A 26,767-nucleotide genomic window follows, 5' to 3' on the forward strand; every position below is an offset into this window, starting at 1 on the left:
AAGTTTCCAAGTTTGTTGGTTTTGAAGAGCTTGGGGTTCATTGTTCATGGCTTGTTGTCACTGTGAAAGTTGAGATGCTTGCTTGTATGTAGTGGGTTGGGTTTGGGATTGATGGAGGTGTAGCAGATCAAAGATTTTCTTTTGTTGTGAGTTTCCTGTTTTGATCGGGTTAGCTTTGGATGGTGTGCTGGTGGCAGTTGCAGGGATGAAGGTTGATCAGTGGAGATGTTTTTAGTTATAGAGTTTGAAGATGGTTGGGTTGGAATGGGTAAATTTGTTGTATAGGGCAATTCAGATTGGTGGTTAGAAATGGATGAGAGGTTAGACTCAATTGATGGGGTAGATTTAGGCCCCGTTTGGGGCAGATTATTTTGTTGCGGCGGCGTTTTGAAACGCCGCATCTTTTGTTTGGGCGTTTGTAAGAGCGTTTTGGAGTCGTAGATAATCGCAGGCCGATATTTGTTCTATCCATCGGACGCGGGGGCCTGGTTCTGTTAGGCGTTGGCTAGGGCTTATTGTGCGTTATTTTCCTCCCGTGCCCCTGATTTCTCTTTCGCGTTCTCCCTTGTGATCTCCTTCACCGATCTCGTGCGTAAACTTCTTGTGAGATAGCCGCACTCATTTGCTCTCCATTACCGATCTATATGCGACTGAAAGGTTTTTTTTGGTGTTCCTTTGATTTTCTTGAGGGCTAGAAGGCAACTTCAAAGCTTTTAGGTTTCTTGTTATGATCTAGAAATGGAAATTCGAAATGGATCCCATACGAAATTCGAAATGGATCCCAAATGGATCCCATACGTTTTGGTTTTTTTTTTGGGATTTTTAGCTCTTGCATTTAGCTTTTCGTTTAGAACTGAATATGTCAAAATTTTTGGGAGAGGAGGAGACCCTGCTAAAATTTATTCTTGAAATTCTTGGGTTTGGTGTTTGAGCTTTCCTTGGCATTCAAGAAGGGTTGCCTTCATCTTTGTTTATGCTGCACTAATCTATGCTGGAAGAGAGTATTATTTGGGTGGCTGATTTGTGAAAATCTAAAATTTTGATGGCTCAAGTTGGCTCTCCGTGGCCGCCTTCTTTGCTAAAATTACTTCTTCTTGCCACACCTTCGTGAAATGCCTCATTGCTTGTTGATTTGAATTCTTTGTTATATGCTAAATTATTTGGAACTTCACAGTTTGCTAATTTGGTTAGCAAGATTTTTTTCGTTGCATATACATTGGAGATAACTTCATAGCTTGCCAATTTGGTTTTTCTTCTAGTATGCTACTCATTATTTGAAGCTTTATGGCTTCACGATTTGGTTCAAAAAGGTTTTGGTTGCATGCTATGCATTATTTGGAAGCTATAGAGTTTGTAAAAATCAGAAATTGTTTCTCTGATATGTTTATTTTATATCAATAAGCTATTCTAAATAAACTGCCCCAGACAGTTTTATCAGACAGGGGCAGGAATGTCATTTAACTACCATTAAGCTATTCTGAATAAGCTATCCCAAACAACAAGACAGATTATTCTGATAATCTGCAGATTATCAGATTATCAGAATAAGCTGCTTGTCAGCAGAAGCTGGATAAGTTGCAGCTGCCTTAAACAGACCCTTAGTGATAGTGGTATGTGAAGGGTTGTTATGGGTTGAGCGAATATGAGAGTGAGGGGTAGGTATGGTGAAGTTGTTGGTATATTAGAGCTGATATTGAAGCAAAAATAGTAGAATACAGGGCTGCTACAAGATTTTGATCTATCATAGTCCATGTGGTATGCCTTGGTTGATACTAGATATGTCGGTGTTGCTAAGCATAATTGGTGTGGGTACCTGAATGGATCCATCAAGAAATCCCAAGAATCCATTTTATTGATCATAATAATTTGAGATATTCATAGTTGATAATTATCAACGGTTAGGGAGTTCGTCACCACTGATTTCATATTGGTAGCCAAGAATTTCAAGGAGGGTGGAATGGGAGTTTCGGAAATGAAGAGACCAAAAAATTCTTCTTGTATTTGCGATGATCCAGAACTTTCCATATCTGTGAGGCCAGGGAATTCAAGATAATTTCCAAGAACATCAAAGAAAGGTAGATTCACGACAGATATTTGTAAGCCAAAAATCCACAGAGCAACCAATGAATAGAGATGATCCAAAGGGGAAGAAAAAGAAGAATATGCAGAATAAATTTTATATGGCCCACAATAAGACTTGCTTTATACCATATAAATCAAGGCAGGCGAAGGAAGAAAATGGGTGAACGTGGGAAACAAGAATGTCAGAGAGAAGAAGGAAAACATTATTCCACCACACTTGAGTTTATTATTAGTAACATATTTATACAGAAAAGCTAAGAAGGTAAACAATGTGGTACAATGGAACATAGAACAATGTAAGTTATTGTGAACCCTTGTCTTATTTATCACGATTGAGTATAAGTAATGGCTAACATGAGCTCAGCTCATTTGCCAAAGTACAAACTCGACTCGTAAATTCTAATACCGATATCAGACTCACAAGCCATCTCACAAAGGGTTAGGTATTCAACACTAACTCTTACTCATTACTTATTGAGGTACAAGAAACAAACCTTAAAAACATTATCTTAGTCTTAGATAAGAAATATGATATCTGAAATACACATACTAATGTGTATTCATTCGTATCTTCAATAGAACCTTAGTACATTTTTTTATGGACAAAAGAGGACTAAGACAAAAAAATACCAAAGATAATGGTCTAAAATCTGTATATTTAAACATACTATTTTCCTTAGTCTTTCTATATTCATTTAATGAATAAAATGGAGGCATTTATCTACATACCATGCAATTGTTATATCTCTACTTTTCTCACACCTATAGTTTTATATTTACTTACATGCCACTCAAATCGTTGACATTACAAAAAAATAATACTTTTGCTAATTTTGCTAAAAAGACAATTACATACAGAGAGCTCCAGAAACATTGTAATTTACAAATCAAGCACTCTCTTTCATCAAATTTTCAAATTCTCTCTCAAATATAAAAACTCATTTTAAAACTCTAGCCCATATTTTTCATTTTTATCAAATTTTTAATTATTTGATCGCGGCATATAGGGTTGTAAACAAGCCTAGCTTGAGCGAGCTCAGGCTTGGCTCGTGTTTGGCTCGTTCGAAATAGCCCGTGTTCAAAATCGGTTTGTGTTCGAAATCGGCTCGTGAACAGTGTGTTCGTGTTCGGCTTGATTTAAATATTCGTGTTCGTGTTTGGCTCGTGTTCAGCTCGAAATTGGCTCGAAAAAATTAAATTGAAAAAAATAGATGTAAAGTGTGAGATTCGAACCTGAACCAAATGTATACAAAAAAAGACACTAACTACATTACCACACGAGATTTTATGATTTAAACTAAAATATAAATATATAATATAATATTATATAAATAATATATGTAATATATTATTATATAAATAATTATATATTTTTTTTAAATTTTGAGCTAAAACGAGCTGAACACGAGCGAACAAAGAGTTGTTCGTGTTCGGCTCTTTTATTATTCGAGCTTTAAAAACTTGTTCATGTTCGGCTCATTTACTTAACGAACGAGCAGAACACGAGCTACTTAACGAGTCGAGTATGAGCTCCGTACCTAATTATCCCCTTTTTATGAAATTAAAGATTTCAAATTTAATAGTTGGGCTTGATATTATGGCCATAGCCAATGTGTATCGGGCTTGCCCAATTATAGAGGCACCCACTAACTATTGGGCCTTGCCGGAACAGATCAAAATATCCCTATAAGATCATATTTTTTATATTAGAATAAAAAAAAACAAAATAATAAAATAACGATTAAACTTTTTTTCTAACTAAAAAATTCAATGATAAAAAAGAAATTTGAACAACATCAACGTTTTTTTTTAAATAAATATATTACAATTTTATTTAGAAAAATTTACATGCATAGCACCCAATTCTTACATTTACTAATCAAACCTATATATGAAAAGGTGGATCACTCTATTTTCACCCATTCATGCATAGGTGTGACATAGATAAATATATAAGAATTGGGTGCTATGTATGTAAATTCTTTTTTTATTTAAGTTTTTTTATTACATTATTTGTCCTTTGCTGCGTCATAGATTTTAGATTAATTTTAAATAAATATTGGAGCATTTTCCGCAAATCATTAAATAGGCTTCATTATTATTATTATTATTATTATTATTATTATTTGACATTTTAAAAGGGCTTCATTAAAATTCTGAATTTATTGTGATTTTCCACTTCACAATTTTTCAAATATTTTGAAACTTTATTCATTTTTCCTTGTATATGTTCATAATCTTTAAATAAATTACGATATAAGACTGACCTTTATTATCATAATTTTTTTTAATAATCACCATAGAAATTATTGATTTTTTTTAATAAGCATGTGTTGTATTGTGTGTATGTGTTTGTGTGTGTGGAAAAATTATTGCATACGTTCATCGCACGCAGAGATGTGTGCGGTGAACTAACAAAAGCACTTCATTTATCAAAAATGTGTATGTTAGTAAGCCTCACTTTTAATTTTTCTTTTTTTTTAAAAGAAATCTTATTAAACAGCCCACGCCGCGCGTGTGTGCGTGTTTAATTCTAAATTGCAAATGGGTAAAAATATCCCAAAGCTCTTGCATAGATGCAACCGAGAAATTTTAAATAAAATTAGAACGATAGTATTATATAAAATTTTTTGGTGACATAAAATTGAGTAAATATATGCTTATTTTTAATTTTTTTGATGAGACTAGTCGAAAAACAAGTATAATAACCTATAACCAATCTTATATTATAAAATTCTACACTGACATTTTGTCTATCACCTTGACCAAGAATAAAATGGTGTAGACTTCATCTCTCAATTCAATTGATCATTTAATTTCCAAAGGATGAAAATCAATATATAAAATAATTAAATAAAGGGGTATTTACATACATACTACTCAATTTCTATAGATTTACATATCTTTTATACCAACTATTTTTTTTTTGTACAACATTAAAAATATCATCATTTTAACTTTTAAAAAGTAAAATATACATATTATATGTATATATGTATATATATATATATTCATATATGTACATAAAATGTCAGTGGAGAATTCTATATGGCATCAAAATAATTAGCTATATATATATATATATATATATGCTAAGCTAATTATTTTGATGCCATATAGAATTCTCCACTGACATTTTGTCTGTCACTTGACCAAGAATAAAAAAGTGAAGGCTTTCATCTCTCAACTCAATTGATCATTTAATTTCCAAAGGATGAAAATCAAAATATAAATTAATTAAATAAAGGGGTATTACATACATACCACTCAATTTCTATAAATTTACATGTCTAATACCATTTTTTTTCCTTATACCACCTAAATTTTTTGTACAACATTAAAAATATCGCCATTTTAAATTAATAAAAGTAAAATACACATTTTCATGCATTGTTAAGGTGATATATATATATATATATGTATATATAAGGGCCTTAGGAATGTAAAAGGAAGATTCAGTTTATATAAATTAATATATATATATATAGCTACGTGAGTGTAAAAATTGATGTTTAGTTGTTAGATATGTAAATACATTGGAATTGAGTGAAATGTATGTAAATCTTTCAAGAAGTAAATGAATAAAAGGTGGAATTAAATGAGGAAGTCAACAAGGCTAAGGGACAATAGAAATGCCACGTATTTTGGAAGATTAGGAGACGAAGAATAATGGTAAGGGAAATAAATAATAGGGAGTGGGTTGATGAAGTATATGTTTGGGCTAATTTTTAATTAATTATATTTCATTGAAAATATTCTATATTTTTGTTTGACCATATTTTAATTTTATGAGCTTTCGAGAAAAAACTTGATGATTAGAATGAGTTTGGCAAAGTCCAAATTGTTAGAGTATGAAAGTGTAAGAAATTATTGTTTACACCATGAAGCTTTGAGAAAATTTATTTTAATGAATAAATTTTAAGTTAATTGGTTGAAGTTTAGAGGTAAAAGAGAGAGATAATTCTTGTGAAAGAGATAGAAAGGATATTAGATAACAATAATTAGGCTACTTATTCTATACTTAAGAGAAAAATAAGTTGGAGTAGTTGTCATGAATGGGCTTGTGAGTCATTTATTAATTTTAGTACACGTATATAACCACAACCAATGATCTAGGAAGCTTTAGATTGTTGTAGAAACTTTTGAAGATTTTCCTTGGAATTCTTTGATAATTTTTATGAAATGTAATATTTTTTGTCTGATTAACTATATACCTTGTGCTTTGAAAAACAAAAATTCTTTAATAATAATTAGACATATATCTTGCTAATTAACAACTTAAATAGCTTTATTTCGGACATACTTTCCCTTTTATCATTTCTTTGCATCTCCAATATCTTATATGTTAGTAAATTGATTATTATGTGGAGTGTGATTGTGGCAACACCCCATGTGCTAAGTGCAAGTTCAGAATCCGAGAGCACATTACTAGTAACTAACTTTGGGAAGTTTTAACTTATAGTTTCAATTTTGTTGATAGGAAAGCAAAGGATGTTCACTTACAACCTTTTTCAAGTTAAATTTGATTTAGTGCATTTTTATTCAAAGTTACATCATTTTTAATACATATATTTTAATCCCACACAACAAATTAACATTTTAAATCCGCATCATAATTTTGTTTATGCTATAATCATCCCCTTCAATATTTTTGTGCAATCTCATTTATATTGCCACTTTCACATTTGTGGTCTCCACCACAACATCTTATGTCACAATCATGATGCAAGCCTTGAAGATAATTATTATGACCTAAGTGAGATTTTGGCATATGTCTTTAAGAAGATAACAATATAACATGTTACATATAGTCGTATGCAACACTCGTGGCAATGATGACTATGCCTCAAGTTGTTATATATATTATATGTGTAAATGATAGGATAAATACTTTTAACCTTGAGAATATCATATGTTGACTTACATGAGACCAGCTAAAGCTAAATCCTTAATTAGACATGAATTACCTCTCTTTTATTCTTGCCAATAAAAGAACAAAAATTATCTTCACCAAACCCTACATGCAACAATAAAATCCAAGCTTCTTCAATCTAGAAATCTCTCTAGCTTATCCCACCACTTATTTTAGGGTTAAACTCCAATCAATCTTCACTATCAATCAAACAACAAATTCCATTCTTAACTTATCCAATCTGATTTTATTTGAATTTATGTCATTAATTAATTCAAATAAAAAAATATATATATATAATTTTAATATAGTGAAATACATGTGTGTGTAGATATATATATATATACCTGGTCAATATGCTTTCTCTTATTTTTAAATAATTGTTATGATGATTTCTATGTTAATTATATAATTTGTGAACCTCATGCCTTCCAAGTCAGCATAGGCCTACTTGTTAAAATACTCAGCTCCCTTTATATAAGAGAAGGTTTTACTCCCACAGTAAGGCAATCCAAGTTATTTTGATTTTATTCCACTAGAAAAGTTAGAAGAGCTGTCTCTTCTTCTTCTTTTCTTCTTCTTCTTAAATGGCAGGAAGCTTGTCTTTGGATCATCCATGGGCATTTGTCTTTGGCATCTTAGGTAAGATAATGATCATAAAGATTTTCATTTCTCTTTCCCAAGGCTGTGAATTTAGCTGGAAGAACGTTAGTCGTTTGAAAATCGATTCAAATTTTGACTTGGATCGAGATCTGATCGAAATAAAAGAGTCGAGCTATGAGTCGGAACTTTGGATTTAATTTTTTTTTTCAACCAATTTTGGGCCTTGTAGGGATTGGTTCAGAGTCGAGACTGAATCAAAGTCTTTTTTATCTATAAAAATTATATATATAATGCTAAACAAAACTAAATATAATAAGCCATGATCTGATTTCGAGCTAGAACAGATCCAAATAACTCAATTTGAACCAGCTAATTTCAATTTTGAATTTGATCGAGGCGATTTCGAGTTGCAATGGATCCAAAAAAGTCAATTCGAGCCGGCCCATTTCAATTTAGAGCTTGATCGAGCTAGATTCAATTTTAAGCGCAACTAGCTCGAATTTGAATATAATGAGCCACAAGCCGATCCCAACTCAACTCAAAACTAGATTGTTAACTTCCCTCTTCTTTTCTTCTATCCTTCTATTTAATTCATGCATGGAATAGCTTGCATGAATTAAAGAAAGGCAGAGGTTGGTGTAGCTCCTGTGACAGACAATATTAGAGAAAGTCGTCTTAGATGGTTTGGTCATATTAAACGTCGACCATTAGATGATCCGATTAGGAGAGTAGATGTTTTAAATTCGACTTGTGTTAAGAAAGGCAGAGGTAGACGTAGGAAGAATTGGGCGTATTGTATTAAAAATGATCTTAATTTACTAGAACTAGATGAAAATTTGACACTAAATAGGACGCAATGGAGAAGAGCATCAAAATAGATGGGTATGACAAGAAAACTGATAAAATTTTGAAAAGCCCTGAACCAAAAATAATGGAATAGCTTGCATGAATAATAAACTGGAAAAGCAATACATATGAAATTCTACTTTAAACATATTTACCCCTCACATTTGTTCTCTTCAACTGTCTAAGTTTCGATTCATTCATATGATTTATTTGATATCATAACATTATAAATTTAATTTAAAAAGAATAAAATGATATATCTCAGGTTCATTACAATAATTGTCATTATGCATAAGTTTAATTTCTTTGGAAATGATGAGCAAAAAATTACAAAAATAGGTTGACTGCTCTAAATATTAATATGTTCTTCACGTTCCAAATGATTGTTCATTTGCAATGACTGAATGAGACGTTTTAGATTGCCTTTTGTTTATTTGTAGCGCTCAGCTCAAGGAAATTAACACTGCTATTCATTATGAACCCGAATATTTTGCATTAATTTATAAATGGATTATATATCTATCTATGGTAAAAGGGTGTTATTTGAGAATATTGTTTCTCATATGTACTATCTGTCCCCGTAAGGATCAAACCAGGGTTAAAGAGGTCGTATGACGTACAATACAGCTGACTACCAACTTGCCACCTAAAGTTGTTCATCTTCCATTCGTTGTATAATTATTTGAGTTATATTCAGCTCTGCTCGCACACTGGAGAGAGAGAGAGAGAGAGAGAGAAATTAGCATTTTCTCGGCAATTAATAAAAAACTCGAAGCATTAGTTTAGAATGTATTTGGGATGTACACCTCTAATCCATATGTATGGATGACTACACCTAATATTCTCTCATTTCATACTTACTAATATAAATTAAAACCCCATAAGGTATAATGAATGTCTAATTTTCTGTGTTAAATTATTCATCTCAAACCAATTCCTAATTATTTACCATTTGTTACAGGCAATGCCATCTCCTTCATGGTGTACCTCTCTCCACTGTAAGAATTTTAAATTTAACTCCAGTAAAGTCTTAAAAACACTCCCCGACTATTTACATATGGTCATTTTAGCCCCAGAATTCATCGAATTGTCAAATTAGTCCTGAAATAATCCCCATGAAAAGCTATTAGAACTCAATTTTAAAATAGTCGGAATTTACTTTAACAGATAAGTAAATCCTGAAGCTAAAAAGGAGCTATTTTGACGCTTCACTTTTTAACTTATGTATTGCTATCTAAATAAATAAAAAAGAAATTATTTGCAGGCCAACATTTTATCGAATTTATCGAAGGAAATCGACCGAAGATTTCCAGTCCCTGCCTTACGTGGTGGCGTTACTCAGCGCAATGCTTTGGATGTTTTATGCATTCATCAAAAGCAATGCTTATCTCCTCGTCACCATCAACTCCTTCGGATGTGTTATTGAAACCACTTATATTATCATTTTTCTCATTTATGCCTCTACGAAGGCCAGGGTATGTTTGTAATTCCACTTCTTATAAAACTTTTATTTCCATATATAATATAAATTAGGCAAAAAGAAAGGTTTACATAAATACCACACAATTCTAATCCTATACTTCAATTTGTACATGCATGCGACCATGGCACCTTGCTCATGCAACGAAAGAAGTATTTCACTTTTTTAAAAGTCAAAATAGTAGTATTTTTTTTTATGTGACATGCAAATTAAATAATTGCAAGGGGCACATTTACATACATACCACACAATTCTTATATATTGGATATCAAGCACCTAAACTTCACTATTTAACATGCATACCACTCATATCTCCCCATCATTATATTTTTAAAAGTGAAATTCACATTTTCATGGATATGTTTATGATGCCAAGTTGTTGGGAAGTGTAAATATCAATTTTTGTGTGTTAGACATGTAAATTAATAAAAAAAATTTGTGTGTGTTACAGGTGCACACAATCAAGATGATGGCACTCTTAAACGTGGGATTATTATCTTTCATAGTTCTATGCATTCTCCTCATCTCTAATGACTCACTTCGCCTTCAAGTTCTTGGCTGGATCTGTGTTATATTCTCTGTCACCGTATTTGCTGCTCCTCTAAGTATAATTGTAAGTATATAATTAAGATAATTTTAATTAAAAATAATTAATTACATTAATATAAATTATAACCATACACATATCATATATAATGTAGAGGGAGGTCATTCGTAGCAAAAGTGTGGAGTACATGCCATTCACTTTGTCATTATTCCTCACATTAAGCGCGGTGGCTTGGTTCTTCTTTGGCATCTTCACTAAAGACATTTATGTTGCGGTAATTATTTATTATAGTAACAAAAATTATTATTGTTTTCTTATTTTATACCGTATTGCATGATTTATCTTGTTACTAACCATACAATTATTTTTTATACATTTACGTGTATATATAGCTCCCAAATGTATTGGGATTCTCATTTGGTGCGGTTCAAATGTTGCTTTATATCGTCTACAAAGATGCCAACGCTCCTAAGAGGTTGGAAGTGGAAGGAAATACGCAAGTGAATATACTTTGTTCGGTCGAGATACTTGTCGTTGGTGATGCGGGAGCAAAGTCAATAGACATTGATGGGATGAAAAAAGACGAAGGAGAATAAGGACGATAGTGGTGGCATGGGAGAACATTGAAATGGGTCTAAATTGAGAAAAAATAATGCATTTAGAGTAGGGGAACAATAAATTAGGGCTTGTACCTAGTTTTTACTTGCAAGTTTTCGTTGTAATAAGTCATGTAAATGAAGAGCAAGTCTTTGCAAGAGAATGGACCGGAAGAATTATGTAACTATCATATTGTTTTCCATATGCTTGGCCCTTGCATTGAAACATTGAATTATTTGAGAGTGCTAGAGGGTATATTGAACTCTTCTAGCAGACTATGAAGTCAGATTACGTCTACTGTTTCAGTAGGAGCGTGAAATAAAATTTGCGGGTTGGGTACAAGTCTAATAGAAAATTAATCCAACCCAAAATTATTTGACACCGCACCGAATTGTCAACCATCGATGGCCACGTCGCCATACACACCATCAGCGGACGATGTGACCGCCGATAGCTTACTGTCCGGATGGAATGTTTTTCCCAAACTACACCCTCCTTCAACACAACAGATCGGATCCTGACCCTCATAACTCATTTAATGTTTGCATAAAATTTATTCATGTTAAGTTGGTGTCTGTAGGTCAAATTCCAAAACATTTAGTTTTTGTACTCAATTTCTCTCACTTAAAAATTATCTACATATGTAATATACTAAAAGTGAGTTAATATTAGGACATTATTTATTTTGGTTCTCATGATTCGCAATTTATTACTCTATATTCCGTATATCACTATGTGATTGATTGATTTCATTTTGAAAAAAAAAATGCTATATATATATAATATATATATATATATATATATATATATATAATATTTACTTCCAAGCAAAATAATTAAGCGATACCTTATTAATTTCAACGAAGATCATTGTTGAGCTAAAGTTTGAGTGAGTTCATTAGGTATTTTATTCTAAAATGTAGGGTTGTAAATGAACCAATGCACTCAATGAAGAGCTTGAACTCAGGCTAGATTAAGACTCGATAATGTTCGTTCAAATTATTACATAAACAAACTTGAACAATTTTTGGAAGTTGGGAACTTAAATGAACTAAACATGAACATAATCAAACTTGTTCATTTATGTTCACGAACAAACTCCTTAAATATACTTAATATTAAACTCAATGATGACTAGTTTCAAGTATGATATATTATTTAAATAAAATTTAATTAACTAGAACTTATTTGATTATAGATTTAATAGTAATATAATTTTATATAATAATATTTTCTGATTAATTATTAATTATATATTTATTTTATTAAAGTTTAGGTTTTTGATGTGAAAATATATAAGATTTATGTGGTATGTATTGAAATGCCGCTTTGAATTATTTTTCAAACCCTATAAATCTCACTTTCTCTCCGGCCGCTCACAATTTCATCTCACCCAATTTCACCTGAAACATACAAAACTGTCAAGTGCAAGCATCGAAAGCAACGGCAAAATCTTAGTGTGTAAGGATCTATGAAACTCCTAGTCTCTCGTATATCTCTCTTTTTCCACTCTACTCATAAAGCAATGCAATTATTGTAAGTTATATATGATTAAGAATAGAGATGACATAACAAGTCAAAATAAAAGACATTTATGAAATTGTCCAAAAAAAGTTAGAAGAAAAATGATAAGTGCATATCACTATAGGAAAACCAACACCTAATAATGTAGGAGTTGGGCGCAAACTTGAAATTATGAGTATGACCATGCTAAAATATGCGAGATTATATCTCATATGATCATGATTCATAAGCTACATTTTATTTTGAGTTTAAAGTCGATAACTTAGTATTACGATCAAATTTGTAAAATTATTTATTGAATTTTTAAGAATTAGATATGCAGATATATAAGAATTGCGTGGTATGTAAATTTCTCATATTAAGGACAAAGTGTAATACAAAGAGCTAAGGCATCATTAAAGGAAACTAAGACACAATCAAAGATAGAAAATTCCAAACATAGTAAAATTACTCCATTATAGGACAAATTATACAGCAACATCACCCTTATAAAATAACAGAACCAATCCTCAATAAGACACTCATCAATACATCAATCACTCAATAATTTATTGCAAATTTAATTAATTTACTCAGAGAGAATTTTGGATGTTGTTGCCAAGAATTTGAGTAGGAGGTGAAGAATTGGCTTGAGTCGAGCTCGAGCCCGAGCTGCCCTCGGCTCAAGCTTAAGCTAGATTAATTGGAGAGAAATTCACATATATATACCCACAATTCTGAGGTACTTGCATATCTAAAGCCTAAAATTTTATATTTACACATTATGACAATGAACATTTCACTTTATATTTGATACTATTTTAAAATCTTCAGTGTTATAAACATAAATATGAAAGTTTAGCAGTCAGACATGTGAATACATAAAAATTATGTGGTTTGTATGTAAATGTCCATTAATATGAATTTGGACTTTGGCCCATGAGTAATTTTAATTCAAGGCACAGTTATATTAAAATCACAAAAAATGAATGGGCTATCAGAGGAGAAAGAATAAAAAATGTCAATCATATAGAGAAATAAAAAAAAAACATAATGTTTTAATATTTTATAATTTATATTCTAACTTTTAAATTTTAATATTTAATTGCATTTTACAATAATATTTTTTAAACGAACCAGCTCAAGATCTAATGAGTCGAGTTAAGGCTCAACATTTTACATAACTTCTTATATTTTATCTTTTCTTGCACATTATTATTCCAACACAAACTAATTTTTATTTTAGAAACTTTTTCTTTTGATTCTCCAAATTCATCTTTTGTCACTTGTTTAATAGTGTTTGTTACTTTATCCCACATAGAGCTTACTTCATTAAAATCTCAAATCTTGAAATCTTAAAGTTTACTCATAAAAATAATTTTATTTGTGTATTTTAGGTGCATCAATCTAATTCTATGACGATGATTCCAAATATACTTTATTTTACAATTCTTCATTTTAAAATCCAGAACTAATAATTGAAGTTGAGTACTTAAATTATCACTAGGAATGACCTTATAATCTTTACATTCTCGAGGATCTCTTCTTCTCATAAAAAAATAATCAATTTGTGTTTTATTTGATTCATTCTTATAAGTAATAATATGCTCATTTTTTTTCTTGAATAAAATATTATTAATAACAAAATCATATGCTAAAGCAAAATCTAATATGACTCTACGTTCTTTATTAATCACTCCAAAATCATGGCCACCATAATATTTTTAATTTTCTATCACTCTACGACATATCCATTTAAATCTCTTCCAATAAAATTATTTCTTCAAGAGTTATCATTTGTATTAATTCTTCCAGGTCATTATAGAATTTTTCTTTAGAACTTCATAAGCAATTATAATATTAAAAATCTTACTATCAACAATAATCTTAAGAGCTATAATTCCATTAATTTTTAGAACATTATCTTTAAAAATCTTATCTATAATTACACCTACATTTCTAATCACCTACACCATTTCTCAAAATATTTCTAAAAAAAAAATTTACAACCAAATCAGACTAAAAAAAAAATTCTATGACAAATCCTAAATCCTAAACACTCACAATAACCTTCAAAAGCTCTTCTTTTCCAACAATAATTCCAAAACATTTTTACAAGATAAAAAACATTTCAAACCAACCCATAAGTAACCCAAAGCTTTTACTCAATCAAACTAATAAAAAGAGCATTCCAAGTTGACAATAAAATTCAGATATAAAACAGAAATCACAAACTAAAAATAATAATGCATATACGGGTCATTTACATACATACCACCGAAGTCCTATGTCCTTACAAATTCCAAGTTCAAATGTTAGACATGTAAATACATAAGAATTGAGTGGGTATTTATGTAAATGTTCCGATATACATAATTTACTGCATGGACTGGAAGCGTTTCATGATGATGATGCTCATATCCATATAGCGTTGGGCACAATTGGTGAGACAGGAGGACTCACCAGAGCTGAGTTTGCTTCCAGGAGTGCCTGTAATGCATTTGTCCCAGCAAACATTGGTCAGCTTTCCCACCATCTCACTCACCATGGCTTTCTGCTTCTCTAGCTGCAGGACAAAACACAGGCTTGAATGAGTTCAACTTCTTCAATATATAGTCTAATTGCGAATATAAAATTTCGTTAGCATTGATTGTTCGTCTTAACCCATATATTTTGCAGCAGATTTATGCATCGGTGTTTTCTGTACATTGCGTTCAGTATTGTTTGGGTTGATAAATCTATTTTATTAACAAACAAATGGAATTTTACATATATACCACACAATTCTTATGTATTTACATACCTAACTTCCAAATATTGATATTTACACTTATAGAACTTTGTTGATACAAGCCTATGCATGAAAATGAGTATTGCACTTTTAAGAAAATAGTGATTGTGATAGTTTTCATGCGATCTTAAGGAATTGAGGTGTGTGCATGTCAACATGACTGTTTAGGTTCAAGAGAAGTAAATATATAAAAATTTTGTGGAATGTATGTAAATGTGCCGGGAAAAAAAACTTGCTAGTTTAATTTTGTCTTATGACATGATTGACAGTTTAATAAATGCTTATTTTTATAGATGCCGATATATAATTATTTTTATTTCATTTATTATAAATTGATTGCACATTTATCTAAATAGTCTTATTTTGATCAAACTCAAGTTAACTGCTCTTATTGCTTTGTCGCGCAACACTCAGATCCATATAATAAGGTTAAAATAAGTGTCAAACTTGAAATTTTATTTTTCAACTCATAACATCATCACTAGTCGGCAAAGTTATAATTGTTTTCCACTTTCCATGCTAAATATAAACGTGAACGTAGAGGACGAAGAAGAAGTAATGACAATCAATAATGATTTACACCATTCACATAGAAGTCAAAGAGAAGATTCTTATATAAACCACACAGTTCTTATGCATTTACATGTATAACAACCAAATTAATATCACATAAAAAATACCACCATCATGTACTTTAAAAAGTTAAACACACATTTTTATGCATAGTTTTATCACATCAAAATGTTAATAATGTATATATGAAAGTTTAGAAGTTAGATATGTAAATAAATAAAAATTGTATGGTACATATGTAAATCTTCCTTTCAAATAACACTAAGGCTCATATGTGCAAGAATACTCCACAAAATTTTGACGTAAGCCAATTGGTTTGAGAATAAATCTTGGGAGGAACAAACATGATGAAGTACACCTCAGGAAATCACACGAAATTTGCAAATGATTTGTTTTCAATTGTTAATCAAAATCACGCCTGCATGATGGCCACATCCATGGAGTACAAGAACAAAATATTGCAAAAACTTTTGTGATCATTATAAGATATGAAAGTTGTAGAAAATGGAATAATTCAATATAGCAATTGGTGTTGTCGATCACCCAATATAAAAGTATAAAAAGGATGATATATGGAGATTATATGTCAAGTAACATGCCCTCCAAACAACAACAATAAGCCTTTATCCCACTAAGTGGGGTGGGCAATATGAATCATTTTTCCCAATTGTGTCCTATTGTATTATTTTCATTTAATTCTAATAAATTAATATCATTTTGTATACAACATGCGCAAATCTTTTTAGTTCTGCCTCAACCTTTCTTAACATAAATTGAATCTAAAACATATATTCTCCTAACAAGATCATCAGATGACCAACGTTTAATGTGACCAAACCATCTAAGACAACTCACTCTACGTTTGTTTGTCACTGGATCTACAAATGATAAGAAATAAAAAATAATAAGAAAACAACATCTACAATCATGCATCAACGAACTATAGGATCAATTGGGAAGACGACAACCATATTCAATAAATTGAAAATCAAATTTATATAATGTCGTATACACATTAATGTGATGCATACATGTAGAGATAGCTTCAAAATTAGAAAGAGGTGGATCAATGATAAGGAATAATGACCCTCCTTTATCTAGGACTTGAGATGAGAAAAAGTGAGAAAAAGATTAATCCTAATAAGATAAAAAAGATCATAGTGGTCAAAACAGCGAACAATGATATTGATGCAAAAGAGCTTCATAAGAGCCTATTAATATGACTATAAGTCCATCCACCATTTCTCCTTATCTCTTATCTATATGCTTTGAATAAAGCAAATGCCAAATTCAAATAGAGACAAAAAAATGGGGATGAATTTCACTTGTTCAAAAAGAAGATAGTTGATATCCTTGTACTTTCCTAGCCAAATTTGAGCATGACGTAGATGCTAGCGGATATGTAATGGAAACCACCGACTCTCATCTTTAATAGTTGAAGAGCACCTCACAAAGCGAACTTTGAGGTATCAACCTGCAAGAACTATGCCAACTCACATGCAGATTTCAAGGGAAAACATCCACAAAAGGCTCGAGAAGCAATCATCAAGTCAAATGCTGGACTCATAGGACCAATTAGGCCAAGATAGCCTACGACATCAAGAAAAAGAATTCCATCAATGCTTCAAGGAGGCCCAGTGACTACCTATACCCAACATCCAACTACTAGTCTTAGTTTGGGTTTGCACATGTACTAAAGCGACATACTTTATGTACTATTTTTTCTGTAATTATTACATGTACAACTCATCATGTAGCTCTTTATGAGGCACTCAAGGCCTCAGGCCCCACCTATAACTAAGAGAATTTGAGGTCATAGACAACTTTTTAAGGTCATAGACAACATATTTTGCTTCTATCTTCCGTACTCTTGTGATCTATAGAATAAATTTTACCTTGTTGTCCTCTATTTCTCTTACCCTTTTCAACTTTCTTTGGATTGATAAGGTTCTAACATAACCCATGGGTAAAATAAAATCCAACGTCCTCTTAGGTAAATCAGATTCAAGCCACCTTTAGAGATCAACCTTAATGTATTGTGAACCATGATGTCACCATCATGGCTAATAATGTCAACGAAAAATTATGTATCATGAGCTCATTCGTTCAAGAAGCTATAAAAAAACTGGTTGCGCAGACGGTAGTAGCATTACAGCTTGGTAATAGTATTAAACACATCATGAATACTATATTGCATGACTTTATTAGCCAATTTGATAAGCACAAGGAAGTGTGCCCAAGCTACAAGATGGGTCCACTAGAGTTGTGGCTGGACAGACAAAAGTTACCTTCATGGTTGCCAAGGAATAAACTCGAGGAGGCATATCTAGAAAGAGAATCACCACCAGTATGATTGCAAAAAAAATCCCGCCAACATGTCAAAACCAAAAGTTACTCGATGTCGTTCTCACTTAAGACTTTTTGTCTATCTCATTTCTCACTTAAAACTTAGGCAAGGATGACGTTGATGAGGAGAGTAATGTTCTGAACCTCATTAATTGATCAAAAGGTTGTGGATCAAGAACAAGAGAAGTCCCCAAATGGATGGTAGTTTACAGCTCAAAGTATGGGCAAGAAACATCGAGAGGCAACGAGGGAAGAAGGGGGCCATTGTAAACAATTGCTGTAATTATTAATGTGGCTCTTGATGAATACATAATAAATGAAATGTAATTAGTTAGAATTGATATTAGAGTTGAATGTCTAAAGAAGAGCCCGATGAAATTTGCAAGACAGCCACAAAATGTATACAATGATGAAAAAGCAACTACAAAAGACAACAAAAATTCAAAGAAATGCAAATTTATCTCTGTGACAAGCGTAATTTTCAAGTAAAAGATATTGCTAGATTTACATCAGAACAAGGTCCATCTCAAAGAAGGTGGAAAGGAGATGAAGCTTATCAAATATGGGCCATTATAAACTTCCATACTTAATGGGAAAGAGAAATTACCAAGCAATACTAAATGGAACATTCGGAAACTAAGCAACATTCTTGCATTTAAAGTTTTAATTTCAAAAGGTGAAAGACTCGGAAATGAAGATGCCATGAAAAATGAATTAAATTAAGCAAAAGATTAGTCTATGATCGTGATTTGGCCATAAGATCATAGAAAGATCTATGAGAATATATTCATTTAAAATTCAACCATTTAAAAACTCCAAGAAAATAGCTGAAAATGGTGATTCACAAATTACTTTGTTTAGATTGAAGAGGACATCACTATAAGTCCATAAAAAAAATTAGATATCATTGATCGAGCATCGGAGAAAGAGTATAATAAGGCTTTGAAACAAAATTTGATCAAAATTTGTGTTATGCTAGAATATGAATGAATTTAAAATTTTAAACTCAATTGGATAAATTTGTATTTGAATTTAAATTCAACTTAGTTAATTTCTACATGAATTATCATTTAATTTGAACTTATCTAAGTTGATATTATAGATCAGGTTCCTTTCTTTGCGGAGTTCATTTGAAAATTGGATTAAATCAACTAGTACAGCAAGTCTATATTCAAAGGCTCGGAATCCTTAATAAAAGTCTTTCCTTTTGCCATCTTCTCCTCTGTAAAATCTATATTCAATGGAGTCTCGCATATGCAAGAGCAGAGACATCAAGAGACTAACTGCTATTCTCTACACTTAGGTAGACCAAATAGACTATAAAAATGCTGGACAAGTAACAACAGGCTCATGCACCACGAAGTATAATAAAATAAACTAGGAAAACTGCCAAAAGATAGCTCATTATAAAATTTTATTATTACAGTTAGTTTTCAAACTTGCAAAACTTTCACAGCTTGATCTTCCTGAGGGAATTAGAGGCAAAATAAGATAGCATAGAGCCATACAACCAAAAATGGCAGGGGTTCAAATGGTGCAATATAAGATATTCATGCAAACTGAATAGTAAAACTTGGGTATTTTTTACCCATATAGGTAAATATTACACGTAAAAATGAAATGGTAAAAATTTTGGTTCTCACTTTGTCATCAACATTCAGCATTAAGAAAAAATGCAATTAAGGTTAGGGAAAAATATATGAATATTTTTACTAATGAGACAGAAAAAGAGGATTATTTTGCACTTAATAAAAAGATGATGACGTGGAGTGCCATACAACAGTTGTTAGTGCTTGTGAAAGAAACTACAACATTCAATATTGATCTAAAGTTAAAAATAAATAAATATTAATAAATCAACATCTAGCAATGGCACTTGCAGATGAGCATGCAAAAATGATGAGATAAATTAAAAATATATATATTATTGAGAAATAACAATAAACATGCGAGGTTATGATTATGATTTGCATGATGATAAATTTAGTTTTTAACAAATACGGAATTTACGAGCAAAATATCTCATAGATTTTGATAATGAAATGTAAACTCTAATTTTTTGTTCTAAATACATGCATTGCTATAACTGTAATAATTTTATTTATAACTCTAGTGCTTGCAAATAACATGATAGTTCACTTTTCAACATGATTGTTGGATGCAAAAAAAGTGTTAGCACCAATCTCAAGGAGATCTGACAGTACATATGGAAAAGATATATCAAATGAGGGCTCACTAACAGAATATCCAGAGGCCCATACACCCGACTGTACGTATCAAGTCCAAGAACAACCAAAGCAACTGAACAGCTCGAACCTGTGCGGTTCGACCAAAAGCGAAGCACAGGATGATCCAAACCATTACCTACGATAAAACCAACCTAAGTGAGGAGCTAACACCTTGGGTCCTACAGTTTTATCGGAGACATCCAACAGTCTCTCTAAACATCATCAAGAATCAATAGGACAAATCTTAGCCATCCCTCGAGATCTCTTTGTCTAAGTGTGATTACCTATCAAATTACGGTGATTCGCTATCTATCCGATAGTCTAGCTTCGCTCTATCAATAAGAATTCCTCATCAAGGATCGACGATCGACGGCAGAACTTGACGACCCGATCGGCAAACATAGTCAACCAGCTCAACCTTGTTAGCCAATTGCTAGTAGGAGATCAACTAAGCGATAGCACCTACCGCAACTCGCCAACCAGTGACGCTTACTAAGGCCCATTTAAGCTAATCCTGGCAGTGCCCACTGAGGCCACACTAGTCTAGTCAGCCAAGCAAGAGAGCAATCAAGTTTCGGCCCCCATTCTTAAAATACCTAGAATAACCTATATGCCCCAAACTAAAGCAATGGTATAAATATAACTTCACATATTGTACCACATTTCTCTATAAATAAAGGATATTCTATGAAAAAAGGGTTACACACTTCTCTCAAATTAGTGTTCCCTCCCTCCCTCCCTCCCTCCCTCCCTCACAAAATAATGAATTATTTCTGCACTTAACCACATTTTTTTTACTGAAAAAGTAAGATCCCTCAATATCATACTAAAAAATCAAACACATAATATTTGATAGATGATATTAACGGACATCAAGTTAACATCTGCATCTAATAATACTGGCATCTCAAAAACTCAGAAATCTCAATAAAACTGAATCAGACAACCCATCACAGAGCAACTTATTCAAAATTTATTGCTCCTTAACCTGCGAAGAATGAATCAACTACACATCACAGATAATACATTCGAATCTAAATCACCACAAAAAAAAAAAATTTTAAGGATAGTTTTAAGGATAGCGCTGTAACAAACAAGTTACCGCTAAGTGTAATATTATAATCAATCAGCCACAGTGCTTCAGCCGAAGAAGGATCATAGAATCTGAGAACCATACCTCTAGAAATTGCTGCAGTTCCTCAGACTTGTCCATGGCCGTTAAGCTAGAGAAGGCGATGGAAACCCTAGCCCGTGGGCGATAAACACACAAAACAAACTTAAAATCGCCTCGTTTTTATAAAAGTTCAAAAATTGTTTATTTGTGGTCGCCTCCTCTATTTTATGGAGTTGAGCACGAATTGTTTCAGAATAGCCAGTCATTTTAATAGACTTTTTGATCTTATTATTTATATTAAAATATGAATTTAAATAAAATTTAATATATATTTATTATATTTTATAATTAAAAAAATTTAGATTACTATAAATCCTTAGTCTTCTCTAGTAAATTAATAATACTCTTCAATATATATATATATATAAGACAAGATATATATATACATATAATTGTGTTGGATACTAGTTTGTTGGCATCAACGGTATAAGACCCCTCATGTCAAGGTTTTAATCCTCTCTGACACTGCTGGCTTTAAGGAGGTGATACTCAAATTATTAGGAACATTAGAAGTGGTTGAAGGCTCGTCTAATGGAGCATTTGTTTCGGCAGTTTAGCTCTCCTCTGGATTGGGATTCGAATCCACCCCAGGCGACTGGTGTTATATGGGGGTAGTACTTGAGTGGTTACGCGCATGGATCTAACCCAAACCTAATGGGTCATGATGAGTGCTAGGAAGTTCGCGGCGATAGAGTAATGAATTATCGTCTTAGCGTTACACGAGAATTCAACACACACAGATAAAAGAAAAGAAAAGAAGTAAGCAGGGGGAGACACCTCAACTTTTTACGTTGAAAACCCTTGAAAGGGGGAAAAACCACGGGGTCTAGCCCAGTTGAAATAGTTCACTATGAATGATGAGTACACATGTACATTTTTTATCCTGAATTAGGAAATATGAAATTACAAAATTGTATAACTATAATATTGTTGATGTTTTTTTTTTATAGCAGGTTGCAAGAGTCATTGTTGATTGTTGTGGAGGTAGTAGTCCATCGTGAGTGTTGTAGATGGTTGCTTCAAAAGCGTTGATTGGCCAGAGAAGTCATAGTAAGTAGTTACGGGAACTGTGAATCACTTAGATTGTAGTTGTCGAGTATTAATGACGTTCGTAGACCGCGGGGACCAGAGTCAGGAGCTGCATGAACTGATGACCACGTAGGTTGTTGGGGCAAATATTGATGACGTTCGTAGGCCGTTGGTGCTAGATTCAAGAATTATATGATATGATGACCACGTAGGCCTTTGGGGCGAGTATTGATGACGTTTGTAGATCATTGAAGCCAAAGTCGGGAACTGCATGAGCTGATGACCGTGTAGGTTGTTAGCAAATTGATCGTAGTGGTGAGCTCTTGTCCTACAGATGGGAGATGTTACTAGATTTTCCAAGTTACAACGTTGACTGACAGCATCTGGTCGGCGGTGGTTGACGACGATCTACGGTTGTGGACGACGACTGGCGGTGGTCGACGACGGTCAGGATGTTGTTGGACTTCAACTCCTTCTCAGAGCTTCCAGTTTTCTCTGAAGCCTCCAGTCCCCCTCCTCATGTGAGGGGTGAGGCTCTATTTATAGTATTTTGAATGTCATCAATGTAGGAATATGAAATATTTTGATCAGACGGTCTGGAGAGCTTCCCCTGATCATACAAAATTTAATACACATTTGAGTGCCTTAATGATGTCCAAATTGAGTGATTTTGGGTTCGTTAGATTTGTCTTGTCGAGACACTCGATTCAAGTATAAACTTGTCATATTCGACCACTATTTGACCTTCCAAATGTGTCCGGAAATCATCTAAGTGTGGTTCAATGAGTTGTTTTGGGCTTGATTTGACTCAGATTGGGCTAATTTTTATATCATGAGGTTCGTCTCATCAAGCCAGTCAGTTTGACTATAAGTTTGTTGAAATCAAAGCTCTGGATGACTTTTATCAAGATTTGAATGTTTCCTGCTTAAAATATCATATCGAGATTCGTGTCGAATGATGAAAATTTATTGGTGACGTATCAGTTGCCCCCTATTTTCGAGCGAGACCATTTTTATCGTCCTAAAATATCAAGATCTGGAGCATTTATATCCTGCATATATATCAATATATATTATTTTATTAGTATAGGTATAAGAAATTTTTTCTCCTTTTATGTTAAGAATTTGAAGATAGCTCAGTTGATAAGTTTTTTTTGTTTCATAAGAGGGTGACAGGATTCGAAACATGCCCTAGACAGGTTGCCTTTGAGCCTGAAGCTGAAAAGGTGGGCCCAAAGGAGATCATGAGGAAAATATTTATTTATTTATTTATTTATTATTATTATTATTACATGTATATATATATATAATTTTTTGGAAGATGAAAAGTTTTTTTTTTTCATTTTTTTATGACACTTAATGTTTGCACTCCTTTTTTAGCATATTTAATAACAAATATTTAATTTTTTACTTCTTTTTGAAGTCTATAAAAATGATCATTTAATGGTTAAATCCCATTTGGAGCCTATAAATAGGGCCTGAAGGAGAGGGTAGAGATGCGGCGGTGCGTCGTGGAGACGCGTCACGGCAGTGCGACGCGTCGGCTTATAGCGTTGCTGCGAAGAGAAAGTCGTCTCTGTCCTGCGTAGCAGGCAAGCAACAGAATCTTTTTTCTCGTTGCGGTGAAGTGAAAAGTCGTCCCCGTCCTGCATAGCAGACAAACAACATAATCTTTTTTCTTATTGCAGTGAAGAGGAAAGTCGTTCCCATCCTACATAGCAGGCAAGCAATATGTAGCAGACAAGCAACGAGATCTTCTTTCTTATTTCGATGAAGAGGAAAGCTGTCCTCGTATTGCGTAGCAGACAAGCAATAGAATCTTCTTTCTCGTTGCGGCGAAGAGGAAAGTCATCCCCATCCTGCATAGCAAGAAAGCAACGGGATCTTATTTCTTGTTGCAGTGAAGAGGAAAATCGTCTCAGTCCTGCATAGCAGGCAAGCGACATGATCTTCTTTCTTCTTGCGGTGAATAGGAAAATTGTCCCCTTCCTGCGCAGCAGGCAAGCAACGTGATCTTCTTTCTTGTTGTGATGAAGAAAAAAGTCATCCATATCCTGTGTAGCAGGCAACCAACGGGATCTTCTTTCTCGTTTATGCCGTGTATTTCAGAGGAGACTCCCGTGCCACCCTTGCACATTCTATATGTGATGAAGAAATGTTATAGTTTTGTTGTCGTGCTTTGAGAAGAAGATTTTCATGCTTATGTGGTCGCGATATCGGGAGACCCCTTGACGATCATCAGAAGTACTGTGTTTTTGAGAGCCGTTGTCAAATTTACCCGAAGAAAAGCGGATTTGTTGTAGCTATTGTATAAATATATGTTGGTCTTTGTAGCATTTTTAATAATTAGATGTGACATTTGTAGATGATTGTTGGCATCAATTTTTGATGTCACAAGTGTATGATGTCCGTTCGAGCACTAAGAAATGTTGCTTGATGCATGTATTGACCCCTGCAACGCAAGACATCTACTTTGGACCCACCGACACGTGTTGAGGGGCACGTAACTGGGGTCATTTTACTAGGCTTTGAATTTCGCTTGGGCGAAGGCCGGTCAGCATTAGGCACATTAGACGATTTCGAACGGGCCCAAAAATATTATTCGTCGCGTCGCGCATGAAATTGGCTCAAATTGACCCGACCACCAGCGAGCTTGTTCAGATTGCCCCGAAAGATAAAATAGACCACGCGAGTGAGTCTGAAACGTTGATTCCATTTGGAAAAGGCGCTCGTTGCACCACGATTTCGCATGCAAGCTTAAAATATATGAATTATCATTTTTGACTCAATAGTTGAAAAGGTGGTCCAAACAACCCTGATTGATGAAACGGACTGCGCCAACGCGTCCGGAACGTCGATTTTAGCCAAGAAGGACGTTCACTTCGTCGCGAGGACGTATACGGGTGAAGAATACGCGAAGGATAATTATACTAATAATATAATAATAATTATTATTATTATATAATATATTATATTATTATATATTTAAAACCTATGCTCCTCTCCCGATCGCATGCGACACTTCGCGTCCGGACTGATCCCTTCACGCTGGAAGCCACCGTCGTTCGGCCTCCTCCACGCCGGCGCCGCTCATCGACCGGAGCTCCCTCCGGCGTTTCTCTTTCCAGCCGGCCGCGCCTCTTCTTCTTCTCCTCCTCCTTTTTCTTTTTCTTCTTCTTATTCTTCTTCTCCTTCTTTTTTTTCTGCTTATTCTTCTCCTTCTTCTATTCCTTCTTCTTCTTCTATTCCTTCTTCTTCTTCTTCTTCTTCTTCTCCTTCTTCTGATTTTATTTTTTTTTAATTTCATTATTTTATTTCGTTCTTCTTATTCTTCATTTTTCTCGGTCAACTCCGACGCCGAGATCCCGCCATTTGCCGGACCCTTTCCTCTTTGACCTTTTTTTTTTTCTTTTTTGCTTCGCCGACGTCGTATCTACGCCGGAGAAAATCAGCGAGCAGAACATCGGATTTTGGGCTGTCCTCCGCATATCTTTTGCTCCTGGTGCGCACCTCCGGCGAACTAAGTCCTCCACTTCGCATGAAAAGCCTCCGCCAAGGCTCTTTTTCGTCGGCATCCTTGTGGGTTCCCCTCATTCACCGTCGTCGAGCGATCCTCTCTCGCGAAGGTACTTTTTTGTTTGGTGTTGCATATTTTGTTATATGCTAAATTATTTATTTCTGGTACTTCCTCCCTCACTGCTTCCTATTTCCTATTCTCCTCGTTGCATGATTCATTATGGGATGCACTGGAGCACGGACTGGACGTCGACGGCTTGGAGCAAATAAAGAGAACGCGCCTGCAACCTTCGCGGTGGTGAGATCCCCTAAACTTCTAGCTAGCCTTAGATTTAGTGGTGTCTAGGCGTGTGGGTTCGATCGCCCACACGGGGTGCGTGCGTCGGCATGGGTCAGCGCGATGACGTGCCTGCGTGATGGATCGTCGATTTCCTAGAGCTAACCTTAGTTTTCCTAGCTTTACTTTGAGAAGCTAGGGGGTCGGACTTGGCAAAGCGAGAGAAGCTTTGTAGCTTTCTCGCTTTGCAAAGTCTGGAGGAG

The 26,767-nt window shown here is 33.5% G+C and overlaps 2 protein-coding genes across 2 annotated transcripts; one reads left to right on the forward strand and one right to left on the reverse strand.

Annotated features, from left to right (window-relative positions):
* Positions 1-7,581: 7,581 nt before the first annotated feature.
* LOC110029246 (bidirectional sugar transporter SWEET13-like) lies at positions 7,582-11,133 on the forward strand. Its single transcript, XM_020731445.1, has 6 exons — positions 7,582-7,636; positions 9,405-9,441; positions 9,708-9,918; positions 10,375-10,536; positions 10,625-10,744; positions 10,863-11,133. Exons 1-6 carry the CDS (start codon positions 7,582-7,584, stop codon positions 11,064-11,066), a joined length of 789 nt encoding a protein of 262 aa, XP_020587104.1. The 3' UTR covers positions 11,067-11,133.
* A 3,596-nt stretch (positions 11,134-14,729) lies between these two features.
* LOC110029238 (mitochondrial import inner membrane translocase subunit TIM8) lies at positions 14,730-21,833 on the reverse strand. The gene is made up of 2 exons (XM_020731434.1): positions 21,686-21,833; positions 14,730-15,136 (listed from the first exon to the last, which is right to left on the reverse strand). Exons 1-2 carry the CDS (start codon positions 21,719-21,721, stop codon positions 14,948-14,950), a joined length of 225 nt encoding a protein of 74 aa, XP_020587093.1. The 5' UTR covers positions 21,722-21,833; the 3' UTR covers positions 14,730-14,947.
* Between the last annotated feature and the right edge of the window lie 4,934 nt (positions 21,834-26,767).

Source organism: Phalaenopsis equestris, unplaced genomic scaffold, assembly GCF_001263595.1.
Source record: "Phalaenopsis equestris unplaced genomic scaffold, ASM126359v1 Scaffold000552, whole genome shotgun sequence".
Classification (NCBI taxonomy): Eukaryota; Viridiplantae; Streptophyta; class Magnoliopsida; order Asparagales; family Orchidaceae; genus Phalaenopsis; species Phalaenopsis equestris.

Coding starts and splice junctions, on each gene's coding strand:
- LOC110029246 (XM_020731445.1), top strand. CDS start 7,582: ATGGCAGGAAGCTTGTCTTTGGATCATCCATGGGCATTTGTCTTTGGC. Junction 9,442..9,707: donor ATGGTGTACCTCTCTCCACT/GTAAGAATTTTA, acceptor AATTATTTGCAG/GCCAACATTTTATCGAATTT. Junction 10,537..10,624: donor CTGCTCCTCTAAGTATAATT/GTAAGTATATAA, acceptor TATATAATGTAG/AGGGAGGTCATTCGTAGCAA.
- LOC110029238 (XM_020731434.1), bottom strand. CDS start 21,721: ATGGACAAGTCTGAGGAACTGCAGCAATTTCTAGAG. Junction 15,137..21,685: donor AACTGCAGCAATTTCTAGAG/GTATGGTTCTCA, acceptor TTTGTCCTGCAG/CTAGAGAAGCAGAAAGCCAT.